The sequence below is a fragment of the Hibiscus syriacus genome, unplaced genomic scaffold, assembly GCF_006381635.1.
Source record: "Hibiscus syriacus cultivar Baekdansim isolate YM2019G1 unplaced genomic scaffold, ASM638163v2 tig00112517_pilon, whole genome shotgun sequence".
NCBI lineage: Eukaryota > Viridiplantae > Streptophyta > Magnoliopsida > Malvales > Malvaceae > Hibiscus > Hibiscus syriacus.
In genome coordinates this window covers 438972-462576 of record NW_024063353.1, presented here as the reverse complement: position 1 = coordinate 462576, position 23605 = coordinate 438972, and the positions used below count along the sequence as shown (strand labels likewise).

At 34.5% G+C, this 23605-nt stretch overlaps 1 protein-coding gene across 1 annotated transcript; it reads left to right on the top strand.

Annotated features, from left to right (window-relative positions):
• The first annotated feature begins 192 nt into the window (after positions 1 to 192).
• Positions 193 to 22633, top strand: LOC120181157 (CTL-like protein DDB_G0274487). The gene is made up of 8 exons (XM_039186349.1): positions 193 to 255; positions 2634 to 3091; positions 3851 to 4034; positions 4169 to 4393; positions 4513 to 4629; positions 5078 to 5311; positions 21869 to 22128; positions 22272 to 22633. The coding sequence occupies exons 1-7, from the start codon at positions 193 to 195 to the stop codon at positions 22109 to 22111; spliced, it is 1524 nt and encodes a 507-aa protein (XP_039042280.1). The 3' UTR covers positions 22112 to 22128; positions 22272 to 22633.
• The last annotated feature ends 972 nt before the right edge of the window (positions 22634 to 23605 follow it).

The following is a 23605-nucleotide window of genomic DNA, read 5'->3' as shown; positions in this document are numbered from 1 at the left end:
TTTCTTAGATCAAGATTAAAAAAGAGGATGAATCCTCAGTAATCGGTTGATTCTATTTCTTCTTTCTCATGATCATTCACTCTTTTTACCATAAACACACCGAACAACAATTGTCCTCAATCATCGTATTATCGTAATGACTCGATTTAGACCTTTTTCAAGCATTGGCTCACGATCATCATTTTTTCGGTTATGACTTTTCGTTCAAATCGTAAAAGGGTGAATCGTTTACAATTAGGGATAACATCATGTCAGGTTAGGGTCGGATTTTTAGTCAACCCGCCTGACTTGATTAGAAAAATACATAATCCCACCCGACTCCGATCTTACCTGAATATTTAGAGTATAAATCCTACCCAATATAAAATAAGGATTTAATTAAAAAATAATAAAATCTTTAAGGAAATTACATTATTATCCACATGCCAATTATGAGTTTTTTCACCCACCACCCAAGCACTATATGACCCAACATCACCCCTTGAAAAAATCGGCCCGACCCGACCCGACCCTATTTACTATGGATGAGCAAAACTCGACTCGAAAAATCGTTTTATTCAGTTTTGAAATATTCGAGTCAACTAAAATGATCAAATCGATATTCGAGTTCTAGTCGAGTTGAAATTTTGAAATTTCTAGTAACTCGAAAAACCAAAAATTTGACTAAATATTTTGACAGTTTTACGATTTAGTCCATGGTTTCACTGTTCATTCAATTTCTTCTTCATTTTAAGTCCAATTTTTACCAAATATGAACCACATACTCCTAAATCATCGTAGAATATATGTTTACTTTCAATTTTTCTTTTTTATAACGAATTTTTTATTTTTCAATTTAATCCCTCATTTTCCCATAATTTCATTATTTCTTCAATTCATGCTTTATTTTAAGTCCGTTTTTACCAAATTTGAACCACATGCTCAAATACCACAATAGAATACCTATGTAACTTCAATGCTTATTTTTTCACTAAAAATATACTCTCTCTTTTATTTAGTCTTTTAACTTTGCATTTTACTCAATTTGGTCTTTTGACTACAATTGTTTACAAATTATTTATTCCCATCAATTCCTTGACTCATTTATACTCTCATCAATATTTTACTCTCAAAACACTTTCTTTAAAAATATAATATTTATGAATATATTTTATAATTTAAATTGTATTTGATATATTAAATAACGTTATAATGTGAAAAGAATATAAAATATATAGAAACTCGACTCAAAAAAATTTCAAGCTAAGTTCGAGTTGTAAAATACGACTCATCAACTAGAATAACTCAAAAATTTTCGACTCGACTCGATCGAATGATCACCCTACTATTTACAACCAACGAATCAAACTTATTCTCGTCACAAAATCATATAATTTAAAACATAATTTAAATATAATAAATATTATTTTTTAAAATTCTAAATCTAATCCTACAAGAAAGGAAAAAACTCTAGGAGAATGGAGGATAATATTTCGATCTATAATCCATGGCCTAAAAAAATATGAAAAAATTAAAGATAAATAACTTGAAAAACCGATTGAATATACTTGCTCAACAAATATTATTTTTTTCATATTTTTTGATTTATGAAATTTTAATTTCTTAACACTATATACATACTTAACGAGTGACAAGAAAACCGAGATACAAAGGATAACCTTTAATCCCAAGTTAAAGAGAAAAAAGTAGCCGCAACGGCCACCTACCAAACGCAACGAAAATAACAAACTGTCGAATCCGACATCAACAACTATTTACTGTCTCTCATTAATGACTTTCAGCTAGGAGTGTTTAATAATTTAATTAATTAGTTATTTAATAATAATCCGCCTCCATTCCCCCCTCCCAACCAAATCCTACCCGGATTTCTTCACAGAAGATTCCTAATCAACCCCATTGACATTCCTTCGTCTTCTCATTGTTATTTTCAAACCTTCTTCTTCACGTTTTCTCCCACAAACTTTGACAAAGCCCTTTTGAGTTAAAAGTCGATCAAATAATACTTGCAAAAAAAAACTTTGCTTCAAACTTTTAGAATTGACTGCCAAAGGTAATGCTTTAGTTCCATTTCAGCAAAGGGCTCTGTCTCCTCTCTATTCTCCATGAGCGATTCTATCATCTCTTCTTCCTCCTCTGATTCTGCCTCCATCGCACCGTCGATCAGGTAATGCTCGACTGTTCTCCTCCCATTTCTAGTTATTTTCTCTGTCCTATTAGTCAAGACACTACCTCTTGTCTCATGCTGTAGTTATATATCTTGTTGATTTTTTATTCAACAAGCTAAGAATCTGAATTCCCAAGTTTCATTTTTAAAAAAAGTAAAATCAGGATCTTTAATTGTTTGATTCCGTTGATTTCTCCTTCTTCATACGATTAGTGTTTCAAGTGTTTTGATATTTAGTTTAGACTATTGATTAGTGGTTTATGTAATAATTTTTCCACTTCTGGCTTTCAAGTCTCACCTTTTGTGACATTATTTTCAATTGTTCAGCATAATCCTGAATATTTAATAACCAGTCACCTTTTTTTTGGGGGTGGTGGTGGTGGTGGTGGTTAATCTTTAAAGTAAATGACTGAACCACTCTGATAAATTTGTTTAGTCTAAATTTATTGCATTTTTGTTTTTGTCTCAGAATGTAGGGAGGAATGAGAGAATTATAAATGCTGACCAAACGTTTTCTCCAGACTTGCGTCATTGGCGTGATGTTTTCTGGTTAGCCATATTTATAATTCATTTGATTCTGTTAGGGTTCGTGCTCGCTGTTCTTGGACTCAATAGGTTCAGGACAGCAGATAGGCTAAACATTGATAGATATACTAATCGGGTTTGGGAGAATAGTAATGGATTGACAGAGACTTATTGGACCAAGTATGCTGTTGCCGGTGGGATTGGGACTGTCATTGGATGTCTTTGGTTGTTGTTGCTTGGTTCTCGCGCGAAACAAATGATGAAGGTTTCGGTTCACATTTTGACTACATATCTTGCTGTGATTAGTGTTTTATGTTTCTGGTGCGAACTATTTTTCTGGGGTGTGGCATTTGCAACTGGTGCTGCGGTGCAGTTCTTGTATGTTATAGCAGTTATAGACAGGTATGAGCTAGGGACATATGTTTTGGTAATCATGAAATGTGTTATCTTCAGTTTATTGCTTGTTGGATGTTGTAAGGAGATTAAAGAAACAGGTTACAACTCCTTTATCCGTTAACCACTGTTCCTGATTCATTTGTCGACTGAAATATTTCCTTGGTTTTATAGAATTTACTCCATCTTTTTACTAAATTGAATAAATTGTTTAATTTCTGGCCGGGAGTGAAAAAGCAACTATATGGTTCTATTTAGAGTTGAAATAACCTTTTATAAGTTGAAACGTTGAAGTTTTTTTTTGATGGCATATATTGACAAGAAGGAAGTAATTCTGATAATATGCAGCCTTGGTTCAAGTAGCAGAATTAAGAGAAGGGTCACTGAATTGAGTCAATACATACTAGATAACGAGGAGGATCAGTTTATCACGTAGGAGTTGATATTATTGGTCATGTAGGCTCATCATTTTTCAAACAGCCTTAGTAGGTTAATTTCAAATGTCCACTCACCAAGAGTTGTATTCGCCAATATATGGTTATAAATTGTTTTCTCAAGTTTCCATTCAACAAACTACACATGAATTAGCTATCTTCTTTGAAGTCATAGTGGAGAATCATAGCATGCTTATATCAAGCCTAGGTTTGTAGATCTCTGTTAGTTTCAATGTGGTCAGGACTCCGGAGTAGGAAAATATAATTATGGTTTGGAGTAATCATATCTTATGAAGTCTGCTTTGACTAGATTGTTTTTCTTTACATTTTACAGACTTCCATTCACCATGCTGGTCTTGCAAAAAGCTGTCAAATTGGTATGGAGTCTTCCTGAAGTTATGCGAGTAGCATATGCGTTTATTGCTGTCATGCTTTTATGGATGGGCATATGGTCGTTTGGAATATCTGGTGTTGTGGCTTCAAGCAGGGGTGACCTTGGACGCTGGTGGCTTCTTGTGGTGAGCTAGCAAGTTTTGCCTTTAATTCCATCTGTTGTCACTGTAATGAGAGTTGCAGGAGACTGCTATTAGGAAAATGGTCAGTCAAGTCTTAATAAAACTAGTAACGTCATAACGTGCCTTGATACTCGCAGGTACTCTCTGTAAACTTATTTTGGACTGGTGCTGTTCTCTGCAATACTGTACATGTTATAGTGTCTGGTCTTGTGTTTCTTGTTCTTATTCATGGTGGTCGAAATGCTTCATCAATGCCTCCCAACTCATTGATGAAATCTCTACGGTATGCTATAACAACATCTTTTGGAAGCATTTGCTACGGGTCACTTTTCACGGCTGCTATTCGGACTCTGCGATGGGAGGTAAGCACACCAGCATTTTCTTCTTCTTCTTTTTTTCCAACTGGTTCACTATTTTTTTTCTTCTCAAGATTCAAATGAATGCTTTTTTTTTCAGTACTTAATTTGAAAATGCATTTTAGATCAGAGGATTTCGATCAAAAATTGGCAACAATGAGTGCTTGCTTTGCTGCGTTGATTTTTTGTTTCAACTTGTGGAGACCCTTGTTCGATTTTTCAACAAATATGCATATGTCCAGGTAGTTCTTGTATACCATTCTCTTGATGGTTTCTCGTGTATATGATAACCTATTTTTTTGAGCACATGTAGCAACATTACATCCATGATGTTATCCTTTTCAATGTAGCACAGATATTGATTTGTTGATGGCACTCTTAATTATAAGGGCACGTCAGATATTGTAGTGAAGGGGTATCCAAAGGTTTTAGGTCAATTTATTGTATGAGATTCTTCCTATTTTAGTTTTGTCCGTTTATCTCATGAATTTTCCAGGCAAGAGAATTTTTTGCTTTCCTTTTGTAGTTGGATGGTGGATATGCTTAGCAACAAAATTTATTTTCTTAAAAGAATGAACAGTTGATTTCTCGCATGACATATAGTAGTATTATTTAAAGCTCTTGCTGTTACAAATTCATATGGAATATTACACTACCATAGTATGGTTTTGCATGCTCTGTGCAGATCAGATAGCTATTTATGGAAAAGGTTTTAACCGATCAGCAAGAGATGCCTGGGAGTTATTCCAGTCAATAGGAGTTGAAGCACTAGTTGCATACGATTGTTCCGGTGCCGTTCTTCTGATGGGTACTATCTTGGGTGGACTTATCACCGGAACTTGTGCCGGGGTTTGGACTTGGATTACATGGAAGGACAGAGTGATCATGGTGGGGTCCACTGCAATGTTGATGGGGATGGTCTTGGTTAGTGCGTTTTCTATTCTTCAGTTATATTATTCCTATCGGTAATTACCATTTGGAAATCCTTGATCCCTATTGATAAAAATGACCTTATCTGTTTATAGACATATTGACACCTTATTTTCTTTCTTTCTCTTTCTAAAGTAGTGCTAATAATATATCTTTAGGATCGGTTGTATTGTCACTTCCTTTGTATTTTGAATGTTAAGGTATGGAAAATACTTGGTGTCGTAACCGGTTTTCGTCCGGGCACGAAATATTTATTTGGCGGTGAAATTGATGTGAATAAATGGTTTTGGAAATAATTTAGGAGTCGCCATCGGCCTTTTGGGTCAGGTAAGTCGAATACCTAAAAAATATCTTTTAAAAGAGTTTTTAAGAAAACATCAATTAAAAGATAAACTGATCTGCGTTTTAACCAAAAATTCGTTCTTTTTAATAATAAAAAGGGATTCGTGGTCGGTTACGTTTAGGGAAGGATTAGCACCCCTACAACGCCCAAAATTGATACTTTTTAATTATAAATTGTCTCTAGTATTAAAATTAAAAATTAAAAAATATATTTAATTTATAATCCTATTATTTCAAAATTATATAAATAATATTTATTTATTTATTTAAAAATATTAGAAAAGAACTTCTAGGTGCCTTAAGACAGCTCTTTTCTTTGATATTAATAAATTGATTTTAAATAAAATTAAATAATAATTTTTATAATATTTAATTTTAAAATACCAGAATAGGACATCCAGTTATATTAAGACTGTCATTTCTTCGATATTGAAAAATATTAAAATAATTTATTTAAAAAAATATAAATTATTATTTATCATATATATTTATGACTATATAATAATAATAAAAATATTTAAATATATAAACAATTAAAACAATAAAAATACCATTAGAATGATATTTAAAAGCAGTAAAATAAATGAAAACATTTAAAATTAGTGACTAAATTATAGTAAAATTAAAATTAAAAACCTAATTCATAATTAATCAAAATTATAGGGTTTAAACATGTTATTTTCTTTTTTATTATTTAGTGACTAAAATAAAACTATATAAAATTCGGATAATAAATTAAAATAAATTAAAAATATAAAATCGGTATTAAAATAATAATTAATAAACCATGAGGGACTAAATTTGATATTTACCTAAATATATATATATATATTCTGATAAGGACTAAATTAAAATAAAATAAAATTCGAAGACCAAATTAAAATAATCAAAAACTACTTTCAGTGACTAAATCGTAAGGATTACAAACTATAGTGACTGCGGAAATGGTTTACCCATGATGGAAATTACACAGATACCCTCATCAAAACGGCGTCGTTTTGATGAGGGTATTTATACCCATTTAAGCGGCCCTAAGGGCCATCTTTCTCACTTCTCTGGTTTTGCTTCTCTCTCTTTAGAGAGAGAAGCTCTCGTTTTCTCTCACCGGAAGAGAAAACCGGCCTCCGTTTCCGGCGCCGATCGCCACCGCCGGCCACCGCTCACGGTGACCGGAATTCCTAAATTACTCTAGAGCATAGATCTCGACCTTCTAAGGCCGAATATGGCCTCCGTTTGTCTTAAAATGCTCTAGATCGTTCTAGATCTAAAATAAATCGAAGGTTTTACCTTCGGTTTTACAATGATTCCGGTGGTTCCAGACGATTTAAAGGCTTCTACGATGGTAAGATGCTCCTTTTCCTCTTCTTTCTGGTTATTGGCTTGCTGTGATTATCTCTTCCTTTCGTTTTTTTTTTTCTGTTTTCTATTTTTTGTTCTCTGTCTCTCTGTGGCTGTCTGTTCTTCTTTTCTTTCGCAGGTATGGTGGCTTTTATAGCCACCACGAGGTTCTGTTTGGACCGGTCCCGAGAGGGATGTCTAGGTGAGTCACCATAGCTATGCTGGTGACTCACCATGGAGCTCGATTTGGGCTGCCATCTGGTGTTCTGGAATCTACGGCGGCGAGGTGGCGTGGCAAAAGCAGCGTCGGCAGCGACTGGTTGGACCATCTGGCAGTGGAGGCGTCAGCAGCAGCGTCTGGAAGCTGGAGAGGCAGCTTGAGCCTTCTGGAAGCGGCGGCTGGGAGCTAGGGTTTGAAAACCCTAGCTGAAACCCTAAATTGGTTTAGGGTTTCCATCTGGTCTGGGCCGGTTCTAGGTCACTGTTGGGCTTCAAATTGTAAATGGGCTCGGGGATCTTGTAAAATGGGTTTGTAATATTTATTTTTTATTTAATAATAATAATATAATAAATTAATAATTAATAATAATAAAATGAACTGAAAAATTATTGTCTACAGCTGCCCCTCTTTGCTCATTCTTGTGTTAACAAGAATAGAGCAAAGACGAAAAAAAATAATAATTTTTCATTCGGCTTATTTTAAGTAATATGGAAATGTTGAAAACATCATGCACTGAAGGGCTTACAGATGACCCTAAGGCTTTGAAAACATCAAAAAGCTCCTGAAGGCTTTTTGGAAACATCATGCACTGTAGGACTTACAGATGACCCGAAGGCTTTGAAAACATCAAAAAGCTCCCGAAGGCTTTTTGGAAACATCATGCACTGTAGGACTTACAGATGACCCGAAGGCTTTGAAAACATCAAAAAGCTCCCGAAGGCTTTTTGGAAACATCATGCACTGAAGGACTTACAGATGACCCGAAGGCTTTGAAAACATCAAAAAGCTCCCGAAGGCTTTTTGGAAACATCATGCACTGAAGGACTTACAGATGACCCTAAGGCTTTGAAAACATCAAAAAGCTCCCGAAGGCTTTTTGGAAACATCATGCACTGAAGGACTTACAGATGACCCGAAGGCTTTAAAAACATCAAAAAGCTCCCGAAGGCTTTTTGGAAACATCATGCACTGAAGGACTTACAGATGACCCTAAGGCTTTGAAAACATCAAAAAGCTCCCGAAGGCTTTTTGGAAACATCATGCACTGAAGGACTTATAGATGACCCGAAGGCTTTAAAAACATCAAAAAGCTCCCGAAGGCTTTTTGGAAACATCATGCACTGAAGGACTTACAGATGACCTGAAGGCTTTAAGAACATCAAAAAGCTCTCGAAGGCTTTTTGGAAACATCATGCACTGAAGGACTTATAGATGAGGGAAATAGTTTACTAAGTAAAAAAACTAAGGAAATCGTTTTCTTACTTTTCAACAATTTCATTTTTAGAAAAGATTGAATGAGAAACTATGGAAATCGTTTTCTCATTATTTTTCAAAATAACATGTTGATTGGGTAACATGCCCCAATTTCAAGATAATTTTCATTCTTGTGGATTGCATCCATCTCTTCTTCACTTGATTAATATGGAGATGTTGAATAAATTCTTCTCTTTCTTCAGAAGAGTTCTTCTCATTATGAACTTTCCGCTGGGGATGATGTTGACCTATTTCCTGTGATAGAGTCATTCAAAAAGTTGAATAAGCTCTTGATGAGTTCTTCTCATTATGAACTTTCTCTAGAAAGGCTGATGCTAATCTATCTCCTTCTGTGATAGAATTATGCAAAAAGTTGAACAATTCTTCTTATTATGAACTTCTTCTTCCTTCTTCAGATGAGTTCTTCTCATTATGAACTTCTCTAGAAAAGCTGTTCCATCAAGTGATGGATTTGAGCAAAAGGTTGAACAAATTCTTCTTATTATGAACTTCTTCTTCCTTCTTCAGATGAGTTCTTCTCATTATGAACCTTCTCTGGCAAAAATAATCCATCAAGTGATGAATTCAGACAAAAGGTTGAACAAATTCTTCTCATTATGAACTTCTTCTTCCTTCTTCAGATGAGTTCTTCTCATTATGAACTTTCTCTGGAAATGATGATCCATCAAATAATAGATTCAAGTAAAAGGTTGAACAAATTCTTCTCATTATGAACTTCTTCTTCCTTCTTCAGATAAGTTCTTCTCATTATGAACTTTCTCTGGAAATGATGATCCATCAAATGATGGATTCAAGTAAAAGGTTGAACAAATTCTTCTCATTATGAACTTCTTCTTCCTTCTTCATATGAGTTCTTCTCATTATGAACTTCTATAGAAATGTCAATCCATCGAATGATGGATTTGAGCAAAAGGTTGAACAAATTCTTCTCATTATGAATTTCTTCTTCCTTCTTCAGATGAGTTCTTCTCATTATGAACTCGACCTGGAATGTTGATCCATTGAATGATGGATTTGAACTTTGCTAAAATCTTTGAAATTCCTGTCAAATATTCAACATGGATAAAATGAATGAAAATGCTCCTATTTTGCAAATGTCTAAATATGATGCATGAATGTTGATGCAATCTTCGTTTAACTTCAAAATGGTGAACTCGGTTTTCCTCCACTTCATCATTTATTGCCAGGGTCACCTCTGGATATCAGTGTAGCAACTTATGCTATCAAGCTTGCATTTCTGAAGAACCATCTGATCAACTTGTATCTTTATGTCTTCTTTGCTTCATGAAAGTCTCAGAAGAATTGTTTCACTTGTGGAACTCTTGCTATAGTCAGAGCTATGACTTTGATGCCCCATCTTGTATTGGATAAAACCAACTTTATTTGTTTGGACTTGTGTAGAAATCCCATAAAGTTTTCATCTTTGAAAAGAGAATCTGTCATCTTTAAAAAGAGAATCTATCATCTTTGAAGAGTGTAGATGTAGATATGCCTGACTCAGCAGGGATTAATCAGGAGAATAGAGTCTGTTCTGATTTGACTCTTGAAACATATCACAAGGAGGATTTATTCCAATTCCTTTCATGTCTCCACATCTAATTGGATCTCGAACAAAACAACTCAAACCATATCATGTAAAGATGTTTAACAACAACCTATTATTTGATCTTAGTTGGCTCAACTAGTTTCTTGTTGTCAAAATTTTCAGCTTTCCTTGGAAAGGAATCTTCATTATATCTCACTTTTAATCTTGGGGTTGAAGAAGACAAACTTCATCTTGGATCAATAAATGGAAACCATATGATCGTAACATTGGTTCAGCATCAGAATAGCAGGTTCGTAAAACATTTGATAGTGCATTCATCCTTTCCTGTGGCTTCTGTTCAGATGTTCGTAAAACATTTGACAACACATTCATCCTTTCCTGTGGTTTCTGTTTAGATGTTCGTAAAACATTTGACAACACATTCATCCTTTCCTGTGGTTTCTATTCAGATGTTCGTAATTATTGAAGTTCTTTGCCTAGTGTTCAAAGCTTTTGAATGATGTCACAAGACCATTTGAGAACAAAAACTCAGTGGGGATTCAAGTGTAATGTTGGTATGACCAAAAAGTTGGTCAAATTCACAAGATATGCTGGTGTCGAATTGAATAGAAGACACTAAATGATCTTGATATCATCTCGGGCAAAGACAAATGTGATACTGATCACATTTTCTTCTATAATGATCTTTGTAGGAAGTAGCAACACATCAACTGTAGGATCAATGTACAGAAAGATATCCGTGGAATTTTTGCAGCTGGGGATGAAATATAAATGATAAAACCAAAATAGATGAAAACTCAGTTCATCTTGGCTAGCAATGATGATCCCAAATAACAACGGGAATAACCGTAATATAAGTGAGAGTCGAGTCTCCCTTTTCAATGTCATCAAGGACGCAAAAACTGATGTGAAAAATAGCTTCATAATCTCAATAGTATGGTTGAAACTATTTGCTAGGAATCTCAAAGAAATATTTTCAGTTATTACCGACACACAGAAGGCCAAATTCAATGCTGAGATCTTAAGGAACTGAACCCTGGATCAAGTAGTCTACCTGGGGATCATCTTTATTCATGCAACCGTAATGTAGTTTATCAAAGAACACACTGTCATGTGACATACGGTTAAGAAGATTAGGTATTTGAAAACATACTTGCTGAGTAAACATTTATTCAACATCATGATCATAATGTAATTGCCTGATGAACGAAGCAATTATGTATAGTCAACTTGACTGTCACTGTTTTACCATTTTCATTCTTCATATCTTTCTGTCTCATTGGAATCATTTTCTTAAATCAATGATCTTGACACAGGATGATATGGGCCTTCAACATGCCCCAACATTGGCTAATACAAGTGTTCAAAACGCATCAACAGTTCTGATTCTGATTGAAATGGGTTTTCAGCATGCCCCAGCATTTTGCTGATAAATATTCAGAATATTTCAACATTTCTGATTCTGTTTGAAAAGGGTTTTCAGCATGCCCCAATATTTTCTTCTTGTTAATATGAGTCTTCAAAATACACCACATGGATCTGTCTGAAGTGAGCTCTAAAATGCCCCAATATTGCTTCTTGTTAAGATGAGCCTACAAGAATGCCCAAATATTCATATTGCTGTGAGCCTTCAAATTGCCCCAATATTCTATTTCTGGTTGAAATGGGCCCTCAAGATGTCCCTCTAGATTTATCTGATTCACTCTCAATCTCTGTTTGACTGGAATGTCATGATCCCCACGAGGTCCAATTTTGACATTGATTTGTTGTAGGTACTTGTAGCTTTATTCGTGTCCCAAATCTATTTATCTTGAATACTCTCATTCTGGTGTCACTAAACAGTAGTGTTATCAAGTAACTGAAATTTCTTCATGTTGTCACAAACTTAAGAAGTATTCAATCATTCTGACAGAAACGTCTGAGATATGTATCTTCTGAATGAGGTGACCCTTTTCTGTATCTGGAGGGATTTAGTCAGACAGAGCAGTGAAAATAGTTTGGTAATCCGTTCCAGGCTGACATAGTGGCTTATCATCTTTCAGTGAAAGCCATCTCTGAAATATACTTTTCCATGCAACATGTTAATTCTGATAATAACTCATCTGATTATGAAGCGATCTTTCAGGATGATTTCACATATATTGATAGTTCTTCTGATATCGAGGAAATCATGAGTTCTGATTCTGATGAAGAGAGTAAACTGTTATACTTGACAAAAATGGGATTCTCAAAGGCTGAAGCTTCAATAACCATGGAGATATGTGGTTCAGATTCATCAATTGCAGAATTGACAGATTTTATATGTGCTGATCAAATGGCTAGGGTTACTGATGCACTTCTTATGGTAGAAGATAGGAAGCTATTATGCAATGATCCCAATTACAAGCAAAGGCAAAACTTGGGTTATGATTTGTGGAAAAGGAAGAAGCAGAGGAAGCTTGAAAAGAAGCTTCTTAATGAAGATGATCATGCAGTTCATATTTTAATTCCAATGATCGGTTCTGTAGTTCCTACCAAACCAGATCAAATAACTCAAAGAACACTTCCAGAAGATGCTATTGAGTCTCCTTAGTTCTCCTATGAGCAAATTCATCTTCTAAATTCAATGATTGGTTCTGTATAACCAGATCAGATAACTCAAAGAACACTTCCAGAATATGCTATGAGTCTCTTTCAGTTAATGTTTGGACTAGGATATCACAATATTTATTCGATGTAGAGCCAGAATTTGTAGATTCGAAGCATTTCCATGCTGATACACTAAAAAGGGCTATATTCATAATTCTGCCAATTAAGAACAGATTTCCTCTTATCTTGTTTTCTCCATGCACTATACATGATATTTTTCCATTGACAAAGAAATGATAGTCTTCATAGGATCCAAGAACAAAATTGAACTGCTTACAAACATGTACAAGAAGTTCCAGATTGACAGAAAGGATATGTAAGGCTCTTGAAGCTTTATGACGATGAACTACCTTCGAGTATCCAGAAGTATGTTCTTAATGAGTGCCGAAACTGGAATCCGGTATGAGTTGGAAGAAATAAATTTGTTCCACTTGAACCTGATGAGGTAGAAATGCTTCTAGGTTTCCCTAAAAACCATATATAAGGAGCTGCTAGAGACATGTTATCTGGTGATATCAATGTCCTGTTTCTTTTTTTCTTCTGGGATCAATAATGCAGAGGCTGTCTTCTATTGTCTTGGCATATTTTTGAAAACAGATGTGCAAGAACTGAATGATGATCGATTGGAGCAATTGATGAGTAGTTTTGTCGAATTCGACCTTGTTGTCAGTGGCATCCAGCGTAACAACCTTACTGGAAGAAATAAACATCATTGTGATAAGATAGAAGATTTTTGTTGGTGCATTTTCTTACAATGGCTGCTACGACAACTATCTCTTTTGCTGCTTCAAAATACACACTGCCATAACATACTCTTCCCTAACCATGGACAGGTTTAGTTGATGGTAAAACTGGTTATCTCAACTTTTGGAATCCTGTACGGCATACAAATGTAAAATTTGTTCCAATGTCTTATTCTGTGCTATAAGTCCTTAAATTCAAATTCAGCAATCTTCTGAAGGACATAATGAATATCATCTTGACAAAGAAAATGATCGGCCTAGAAGAAGTAGCAATGATGTATCAAGACTTGAGCCAACATCACGGTATAACCAGAGTGCAGGTAGTGACTTATTCATGGCTTTATGATGTAATCTTCTAGAGAACATGAATTGATGGTTGGGGAAAATAATCTATCTGGTGATGCTTATCGCCCTCAGCATGAGATAAACGATAATCTTTCTTAATGAACTACTGATAATGTCATAGAAGAATGTCACAAGTTCAATTATCCATACTTTCTTGCTTCTTAGACCACTTGCCTTCAAAAGTGTGAAGTGTTTCATCACTCTGGCCTCGTTCATTTTTTTTTTACAACAGAGGTAGAATAAGCAACAATTGCTTCAAAGACCTTTCTCATTTGAGATTGTCCTGTTTGAAAATGTTTTTTTTTCTCCTTTCTTTATTGAAGAATGAAAGAATTTTGCAAAGTATTGCCCTTCTTAGGTTCACAATAGAATCAGATCATAAACAATGAGTTTAATAAATATCAAATCAACTACACTTTTAAATCATTCAAAAATCATAGTCCTATGGCAAGTGTCAAAATTATTGACTGATTTGAGGTGCGGGTGGATTTTGGTAAAGTAGGTTCTTTCAAGTTGGTTCAGTATGTCGTTTTGGCTTACACTAACTTGTAGAGATGCTTCTTGTTTCCCTACTCTCAGGAACGTCTTTGGGATGTGCGGTGCTTTATTAAGAGCTTAAGATCGTCTCTTATGTCATTGTTGCACCATTTATTATTCGAGCCGCCTTTTTTTAGGTTTTCAACTCGAATCCTCCTTTGGTTTCAAGATGTTATTTAAAAATTTACATCTTGAACCCCCCCTTTATCATTTTTCATATCATGCATTAAAGATTTTTTAAAAAAACAATTTTTGCAAATAACAATCAATCTTGGAAGGCGGAATGAATTCTAAAGATATCATCTTTTACTTAGAAATCCATGTATGATTAGAATGGACTTTTCAGGTACGTAAAGTAGGCCATGGCTTATGGTTACGAAAGAAAGGGATAAAAAGGCCCAAATAAGTGTTTAAGGGTAATCAAATCAAGGATCAATTCATTCTGATGCCATCAATCTTGCCTTACTTAACTTGGATCTGCTTTGTTGGGGATTTTTTTCATCATTTGGATCCCTCTAGACTGCCAAATTTTGGATTCGTTTCCAATTTCTCATATCTTCAGCATTTCTTGCTCTTCTTGTTCGTACTTGCTCAATAAGTCACCCATCTTTATTCGATTTTCCTTTTTTTTTTTTCTTTTTCTTCTTCTTCTTTCTTTGCTGGATGAATATAATACTTCAATTGCTTTGAGCACCTCTTTTTCCTTTTGCATTTTGGAGGTTTTCCATTATTCTTGATTGGATTGATCTTCAAGCACTCTGTATTTGACATACTTTGTAGTTCAAAACTTTCATGACTTCATGGAAACTTGTCTTCGTAATAAAACTGTATTGACAATCTTTATTCTTGTGAACCAATATCCTTTACCTTGCCCCCTAATGTAGAGGGTAATCCTTGGTTAGGGTTGAATTAGAAGAAACATTATTCAGGCTCAAATGGGGACAACAAAGGATATATATATATATATTAAAGGATAAATGAAACAATGCCGTTCATCATCTCATACACAGAAACCTTTGTAAAAAGAGGTATCTCCAGGGGAATGAATATTCAAGATTAATTTTACTTACATGAAAAATGTAATTAATGCATGATATATTTATTTCAATCAATCACTTTCCCCTTCTTCTTTGAGTATGCCCTAATCACTTGAAATTATCATCAATGAGTTGGTCCATGATGCCTCATCTCGTCTCTTCTTGCAGTAATATTCACGAATAGTTGAAAGTTTGGTTCTTTTGAGGTCTTTTAGTTTATGATGGTTTTGTGTTTGGAAGGATAAATGTGTGACTCTTAAAGTTATGTATATGGTGGAAGGGGTAATATCATAAACCAATTAACTCTATCCGAGAAGGTGAACATCTAGAGTTGATGTCTCAAAAACAAATAGAGACATTTCTTCAGAATCTCAGATAAATGTAGTGTCAGGATTTGGTTTTGGTAAGGGTCGAGTAATTGGCATTGGATGGGATATTGAAGATATAATTTTACCACTTGCCAATAGATCTATAACTCTTGAAAAATTAAAAGAATATTTAATCTACTTGATATTCAATAATCTCAAGATTAAAATTTGATTCCTTGCTCATAACCATAAAAGCAACACAAATTTATTTATTATACAAAAGGCGGAGAAAGGAACAAAAAACAAGTTCAAACAAGATGCTGAAAGTAGAAAGGTACTACAGTGGTAGATAACACTTCCACTTATTTATTTTGCCATGCCTCATTATTCCTCTAATGTTGGGTATGTAATAGGATCAGGATTCTCATCCTTATTTGCCCCCCATTTCTTGATTATTTCTTGTGTCAAAACCCCTTTGTCAACAAGCATCTCAATTTCTTTTAACAGTGGCCTACAATTGCCTGTAGAATGCCCGGATACCCCCAAGTGAAAATTACAAACTCTATCTTGATCATAGCTATGAGCAGAAGGATTTGATGTCACTTTAGTTGGTCTTGGTGTGATGTACTGACCTTTAACCAAATGAGGGTATAAGTCTGAAATAGAAGTTTGGAACACTTCTAAAGTTTTTCTTGATCTCATGACTTTCTTTGGTCGATCCGAACAGTTACTTACTCTTTTTCTTTTGCAGTTGCGGGGATTCTGGATGCGACATACATTCACATTATCAGCTTTCGCTTTTTGATCTGTTGGGCTCTTGTATGTGACTTTGTGTTTTCTTCATTGATACATTCTCAATTAAATCTCCACTTGTCACAAGATTCTCGAATTCGTTCGTCGGATTTGCCTGCATTAACTCGCAGAAAGGAGTGGGAATAGAATCCCGAAACATACGTGATATTTCTTCTTCTAACATGGGAGGTTGAACTTGTGCTGCTATTCCTCTCCATCTTAGGGCATATTCTTGAAATCTTTCATTGGTTTTCTTCTTTACTCTTCGAAGATCCATACGTGTTGGAGCTAAGCCTTTAACATACCGATATTGTCTCAAAAATGCATCAGCTAGATCTACCCATTTCTTGATCTGTTCTTGGGTCAACTGATTATACCAGACTACTGTTGGACCAACAAGACTATCATGGAAAGAGTGAATTAACAGGTCATCAGAATTTAAATATCCTCCCATTTTTCTGCAAAACATTCTCAAATGGATTAAGGGACAACTGGTGCCATCATATTTCTCAAAATCAGGCATTTTGAATTCATGGGGAATAATTAAATCTGAAACTAAGCTAAGCTCTCTTGCTTCTAATTCTTTGTGGTAGGCACTAACATCTTTCATGTTTCTGATTGCTTTCTCTGTCCTCTTGACTTTATCCTCATATTGTGAATAATTAATGAGGCTATTCTTTGGGTTTGAGTGGGATGCCCTAGGGTATGTTATCTTTCTCGACTCTTCAATCTGATAGCACGATTTCTCTATAACAGTTGTATCTTCTTTATCAGATTCCATTCCTTGGATAATTTGATCTGATCCATCTGGTACTGAATCTGAAACTTCTTTCCTTGTATCCCGAGGTAACCCTGTCAATGGTTCTGGCCAATGGTTTTGTAGTCCTTCATAAGATTGCTCCATTGTTTTCATGATGATGGTACAGTAAAATAAATGAATGATCTTGGTTTTTACTGTTACAGAAACCTTTCATGAATTATTTATATGTTTTTATAATTAAAGTACATGACAGTAATTAAATAAAAATATGAAAAATGCATAAATAGAAAAATAAGAATGCAAAATGTGCAATTCATAAATATAAAAATACAAAATGAAAATGCACAGATACAAAATGTAAATGCATGTATGAAAAGGTGTTACTTAAGAGTGATCATCTTAGAACAGATTTCATTGAACACAAAAGCTTCAGTACATCAAACAAAACTTTTACATGTAGGGGACAACTTTTAATCCTAACTTCAACAAAACTTTTCATATAGGGAATAACTTTCCCATTTTCTTCTCTAAAACCAAGTTAGATTATCAGCTTATGGGCCATATTGCTTGTCTGGACTGCAGCTTCTTTCATGACATTCTGGGGTTCTTTCATCACCTATGTTAATTCTTGGAGTTGATCATTTTCCTTTGCGAGAGAACATTTGTGTTCAAAAAGTTTTTGGAGAAGATCTTCATGTATGCTGCAACTCTTTTTCAGTTTAGTGACCCCTGATATCCACTCTTCTGGGGTGTTTCCTATTCCAGCATTTTGAAAAGCTTGACTGACCTTCTGGAAGTCTTCATGTATGGTTTCCATTTTGGTGCACAATTTATTGTTTTCAATCTTCAAATGACGTATTTGAGCTTCACACCTCAGCAAATCTTCTTCTCTCTGGGTGCCCCTACTGATATTCTTACCTTTGAAGATTTTTGGTATTAATCTATCAGGACCCTTGGTTACCAAACCAGGTCGATCATTTACCATAAAATTTAAGGTTCCATGATCCAAAAGACTTTGGACTCGGCGTTTGAAGGCAAGACAATTTTCGATAGTATGTCCTTGAGCTCCGGTATGATATTCACAATGAACGTTGATGTCATACCAATTTGGATACGGAGGTTGGAACGGTTTTATGTAATATGGAGCTATTTCTCGTGCTTCAAGTAACTTTTCATACAAATCTTTATATGATATAGGTACAGCATCAACATGAGAAACACCTTTTGTTTTGGATTGAACCTGAGTTTTAGACGTCGGGAGCAGACCAAACTTTGATGATTTCTGATTACATGATTTCTTCTCTTCTCTGGGAGCTTGTACAGTCGTCACCATTTCTTTGGTATCTCCATACGATTTGTGAATACGAATGATGACTGTCTGTAATTTCTCTAATTGGTTAGGAATCAAAATCCCTTGCGTATCTGAAACTGCAGAGTTAGATTCATTGAGCTCTCTCTCTTTCTGTGCTGGAATCTCTTTTCCTTTGGCCAAAACAGATATTCTATCCATCATCTTGGTCATCTGCTCTCTTATTTCTCGTATTTCCTTTTGCTCTTCAATGGGCATACAATCTTTGGGTGAATAGCTCTTCTCTATCTTCAAAGTTCCCTCAGGATGTCTTTTCTTGGCCGCATCATATTTTGTTTGATCATAGAACTTTTTGTTCATTTATGATTTCTTTCTAATTTGATGAACAGTCTTTTCAGTTAACACCTTTTGGTCATGATCATGTAATGCAAACAAAAGAAAATAATTTAAACAAATTAGAGCAAAAATAACATACATGGGAAAATAAGAAAAAATAAAATGGTTAATACCAAATAATTGAAAGAAAATTTTATTTATCATGGTATATAATAAATCCTAACCTCATGATTTCTAGTTCCATGCTTTGTTTGGAAAAATTAACCTAACCGCATGATTTTTAATTCGCAGGCATTTATTCATAAAATAATAAAATAAAAGCTAAAGCTTTATTTCTCCTTTGTGTATACCTAAGAACAGAGGTTCAGTACTGTCTTAGATCAGGAGGAGTTCTAAGTTTTATTACATGTAGGGTTTTAGTTCTAGGAGTAAGGTACTCGAATTATCCTTGTTAGTGCCCCCTTGGGCTGTCAACCCTCAATCCTAGTCCATTACAGACTTAAACGGATCGAGTTCAATTCGAGGGGATACATTTCTCTATGACTAACACGGAGAATAAATTCTCACGAAGACATAGAGCATATGAACCCCAAAAGTTACTTGCTAGGTCTGACACGGAGAATAAATTCTCACGAAGACGTCGCTTTCACTCCCACTTAAAAGGGACAAACTCAATTATAGAGCTTTATGTTATGCAATGCAAGTGTTGTGTGTGAGGAGAAATGTTCAAACCTCTGATAGAAAAATAAAATAATTAATACCTGAAAACAAATATTAATAAAATAATATAAAAATAATAAGTAATAAAAAATTTGAAAGAAAAGAATTAAAAATTAAATAAATGAATTTTTAATTTCTAATTAATAGAGACAATTTATAATTAATTTTAAAGTTTGACAAGTCCCCTGCAGAGTCGCCAAGCTGTCGTAACCGGTTTTCGTCCGGGCACGAAATATTTATTTGGCGGTGAAATTGATGTGAATAAATGGTTTTGGAAATAATTTAGGAGTCGCCATCGGCCTTTTGGGTCAGGTAAGTCGAATACCTAAAAAATATCTTTTAAAAGAGTTTTTAAGAAAACATCAATTAAAAGATAAACTGATCTGCGTTTTAACCAAAAATTCGTTCTTTTTAATAATAAAAAGGGATTCGTGGTCGGTTACGTTTAGGGAAGGATTAGCACCCCTACAACGCCCAAAATTGGTACTTTTTAATTATAAATTGTCTCTAGTATTAAAATTAAAAATTCAAAACTATATTTAATTTATAATCCTATTATTTCAAAATTATATAAATAATATTTATTTATTTATTTAAAAATATTAGAAAAGAACTTCTAGGTGCCTTAAGACAGCTCTTTTCTTTGATATTAATAAAATTGATTTTAAATAAAATTAAATAATAATTTTTAATAATATTTAATTTTAAAATACCAGAATAGGACATCCAGTTATATTAAGACTGTCCTTTTCTTCGATATTGAAAAATATTAAAATAATTTATTTAAAAAAAATATAAATTATTATTTATCATATATATTTATGACTATATAATAATAATAAAAATATTTAAATATATAAACAATTAAAACAATAAAAATACCATTAGAATGATATATTTAAAAGCAGTAAAATAAATGAAAACATTTAAAATTAGTGACTAAATTATAGTAAAATTAAAATTAAAAACCTAATTCATAATTAATCAAAATTATAGGGTTTAAACATGTTATTTTCTTTTTTTATTAATTTAGTGACTAAAATAAAACTATATAAAATTTGGATAATAAATTAAAATAAATTAAAAAATATAAAATCGGTATTAAAATAATAATTAATAAACCATGAGGGACTAAATTTGATATTTACCTAAATATATATATATATATATATATATATTCTGATAAGGACTAAATTAAAATAAAATAAAATTAGAAGACCAAATTAAAATAATCAAAAACTACTTTCAGTGACTAAATCGTAAGGATTACAAACTATAGTGACTGCGGAAATGGTTTACCCATGATGGAAATTACACAGATACCCTCATCAAAACGGCGTCGTTTTGATGAGGGTATTTATACCCATTTAAGCCGGCCCTAAGGGCCATCTTTCTCACTTCTCTGGTTTTGCTTCTCTCTCTTTAGAGAGAGAAGCTCTCGTTTTCTCTCGCCGGAAGAGAAAACCGGCCTCCGTTTCCGGCGCCGATCGCCACCGCCGGCCACCGCTCACGGTGACCGGAATTCCTAAATTACTCTAGAGCATAGATCTCGACCTTCTAAGGCCGAATATGGCCTCCGTTGTCCTAAAATGCTCTAGATCGTTCTAGATCTAAAATAAATCGAAGGTTTTACCTTCGGTTTTACAATGATTCCGGTGGTTCCAGACGATTTAAAGGCTTCTACGATGGTAAGATGCTCCTTTTCCTCTTCTTTCTGGTTATTGGCTTGCTGTGATTATCTCTTCCTTTCGTTTTTTTTTTTTTTCTGTTTTCTATATTTTGTTCTCTGTCTCTCTGTGGCTGTCTGTTCTTCTTTTCTTTCGCAGGTATGGTGGCTTTTATAGCCACCACGAGGTTCTGTTTGGACCGGTCCCGAGAGGGATGTCTAGGTGAGTCACCATAGCTATGCTGGTGACTCACCATGGAGCTCGATTTGGGCTGCCATCTGGTGTTCTGGAATCTACGGCGGCGAGGTGGCGTGGCAAAAGCAGCGTCGGCAGCGACTGGTTGGACCATCTGGCAGTGGAGGCGTCAGCAGCAGCGTCTGGAAGCTGGAGAGGCAGCTTGAGCCTTCTGGAAGCGGCGGCTGGGAGCTAGGGTTTGAAAACCCTAGCTGAAACCCTAAATTGGTTTAGGGTTTCCATCTGGTCTGGGCCGGTTCTAGGTCACTGTTGGGCTTCAAATTGTAAATGGGCTCGGGGATCTTGTAAAATGGGTTTGTAATATTTATTTTTTATTTAATAATAATAATATAATAAATTAATAATTAATAATAATAAAATGAACTGAAAAATTATTGTCTACACTTGGTGCAGGTGGGACTCGCAATGGTTGTTGTGGAAAGCGCTGTTACATCTATTTACATCTGTTATGCAGAGGACCCTTCCTTGATTCGAAGATGGGATCATCAGTTCTTTAACCAAATGTCAGAGACACTGCACCAGCGCCTTCAACACAGAAGTTCTCGAGCCAGGGAAGTATTGACTCACAACCAGCTTGACAGCCGCATGCAAGACACATTCCATCTTCGACAACTCGACGTGCCAATCCAAATATAATTAACTTTGTATTAACGGTACGTGCCAATCATTTTTTCGTTGATCTTTGTTGCAAGTTCCAGCAGGTAATTAGTATATTTTCCGAGTTCGTTGGGAAGTTGTAGAGGAACATCTGTTGAGATGGTCCTAATAAAAATGCAAAAAAATTTGTTTTTTTCAGTTGCCAAGGGAGCGAAGCCTTGTATTATTATCATGTTCCAGATTATGGCTCCCGGTGGTGAGTTTATTAAAGGCTCGCTGCTGGTTTACCAGTGGGAGGTTTCAATGCAAAAAGGTTGAGCACAGATATCTAGGGTGAAAGTGAACCAGAAACTTACCCTTTTCAATAGGCTTGCCAAAAAATAACGGGATGGTCCATGAGTAGAGTAAGTGGACACTCAATTTATCCCCAAATGCTGGTGGAAATATATTTGTTGCGAGTGATTTTATGAGAAGAATACAAGTTTCAGATGCAACAATTGGTCTGATGATGATGATGAAGCAACAAAGGCAGGTCCCCATTCCTTTGTTTTTTATGCAAATTTGAAGTTGCTATGACACCGTTAAAACGAAAACACGAGTCTTTTCTTTCATTCTCATTAATTCTCAAAATGCATGATCCCCAAGAATATCATGATTTGAAGCCTTGCACACATAATTTCAGACATAAGCCTGGTCTCTCATAAGACTAGACAGACAAAACAATAAAAACACGAGCACTGATCCCCACCATGAAAAGATGCTACTCTTCCAACTTTATGGTTGAAACATAACACAATCCCACCCAACCAAGGCGCCTCAGATAGCGTCATAAATTCACAATGTTTTGTTTGTCACTCCCCTTTTATCATCTCTGTCTCTGCCACGATGTCAGAAGAACCCAGAAATCACATTGATAAACATTAGTTTTTCCCCACCCTGCTGATGAACTTAATGAAGAAAAAAACCCAATAAATATAAGCCTGCTCGTCTGCTTTCGGAAGGGGGCCGGGGTTGCTTTCGATCCAAGCAAAACCCCTTGTTTTAAATGGCGTTTTTAACCAAAAATAGCTCTAACAAGGAAATATACATGTCGGCCATTCTTTATTAAAATATTATTTTTCTAGCATCTTTTTATTTTTTTTTTACAAATTCAGACCATAAAAGACGTCTTTGTAAGATTTTATCTGAACTATCATCACGGTGGAAAGACATAAATTATGAGACGTATCTTTTCGAGTTTTATCCTAATTGACATCACGTTAGAAAGTACAAATAATGATTATCGACTTTCATTTAAATCCAACTATCATAAATACCGTCCAACTATCATATGTCTCTCCTCCCTTATAAATAGCCCATCTCTTTTAACACTCACACTATAAATGAAAATATTATATTTTTTTCTTTTTATTTATAGTTTTATCAAGTTTGAAGAAATTATAATTATAATTTTTAGAAGCTAAAAATTCTTTTATATTATAATTATCAAGTTTTAAGAAGATATAGTTATTATTTTTGTGTGGTTTGATGTTT

Bases quoted from the DNA above. Each gene is read 5' to 3' on its own strand.
- LOC120181157 (XM_039186349.1), top strand. From the start codon at position 193: ATGACTTTTCGTTCAAATCGTAAAAGGGTGAATCGTTTACAATTAGGG. The intron at 256-2,633 runs GTTAGGGTCGGA...TTTTTGTCTCAG, and splicing joins TAGGGATAACATCATGTCAG to AATGTAGGGAGGAATGAGAG. The intron at 4,035-4,168 runs GTGAGCTAGCAA...TGATACTCGCAG, and splicing joins GACGCTGGTGGCTTCTTGTG to GTACTCTCTGTAAACTTATT.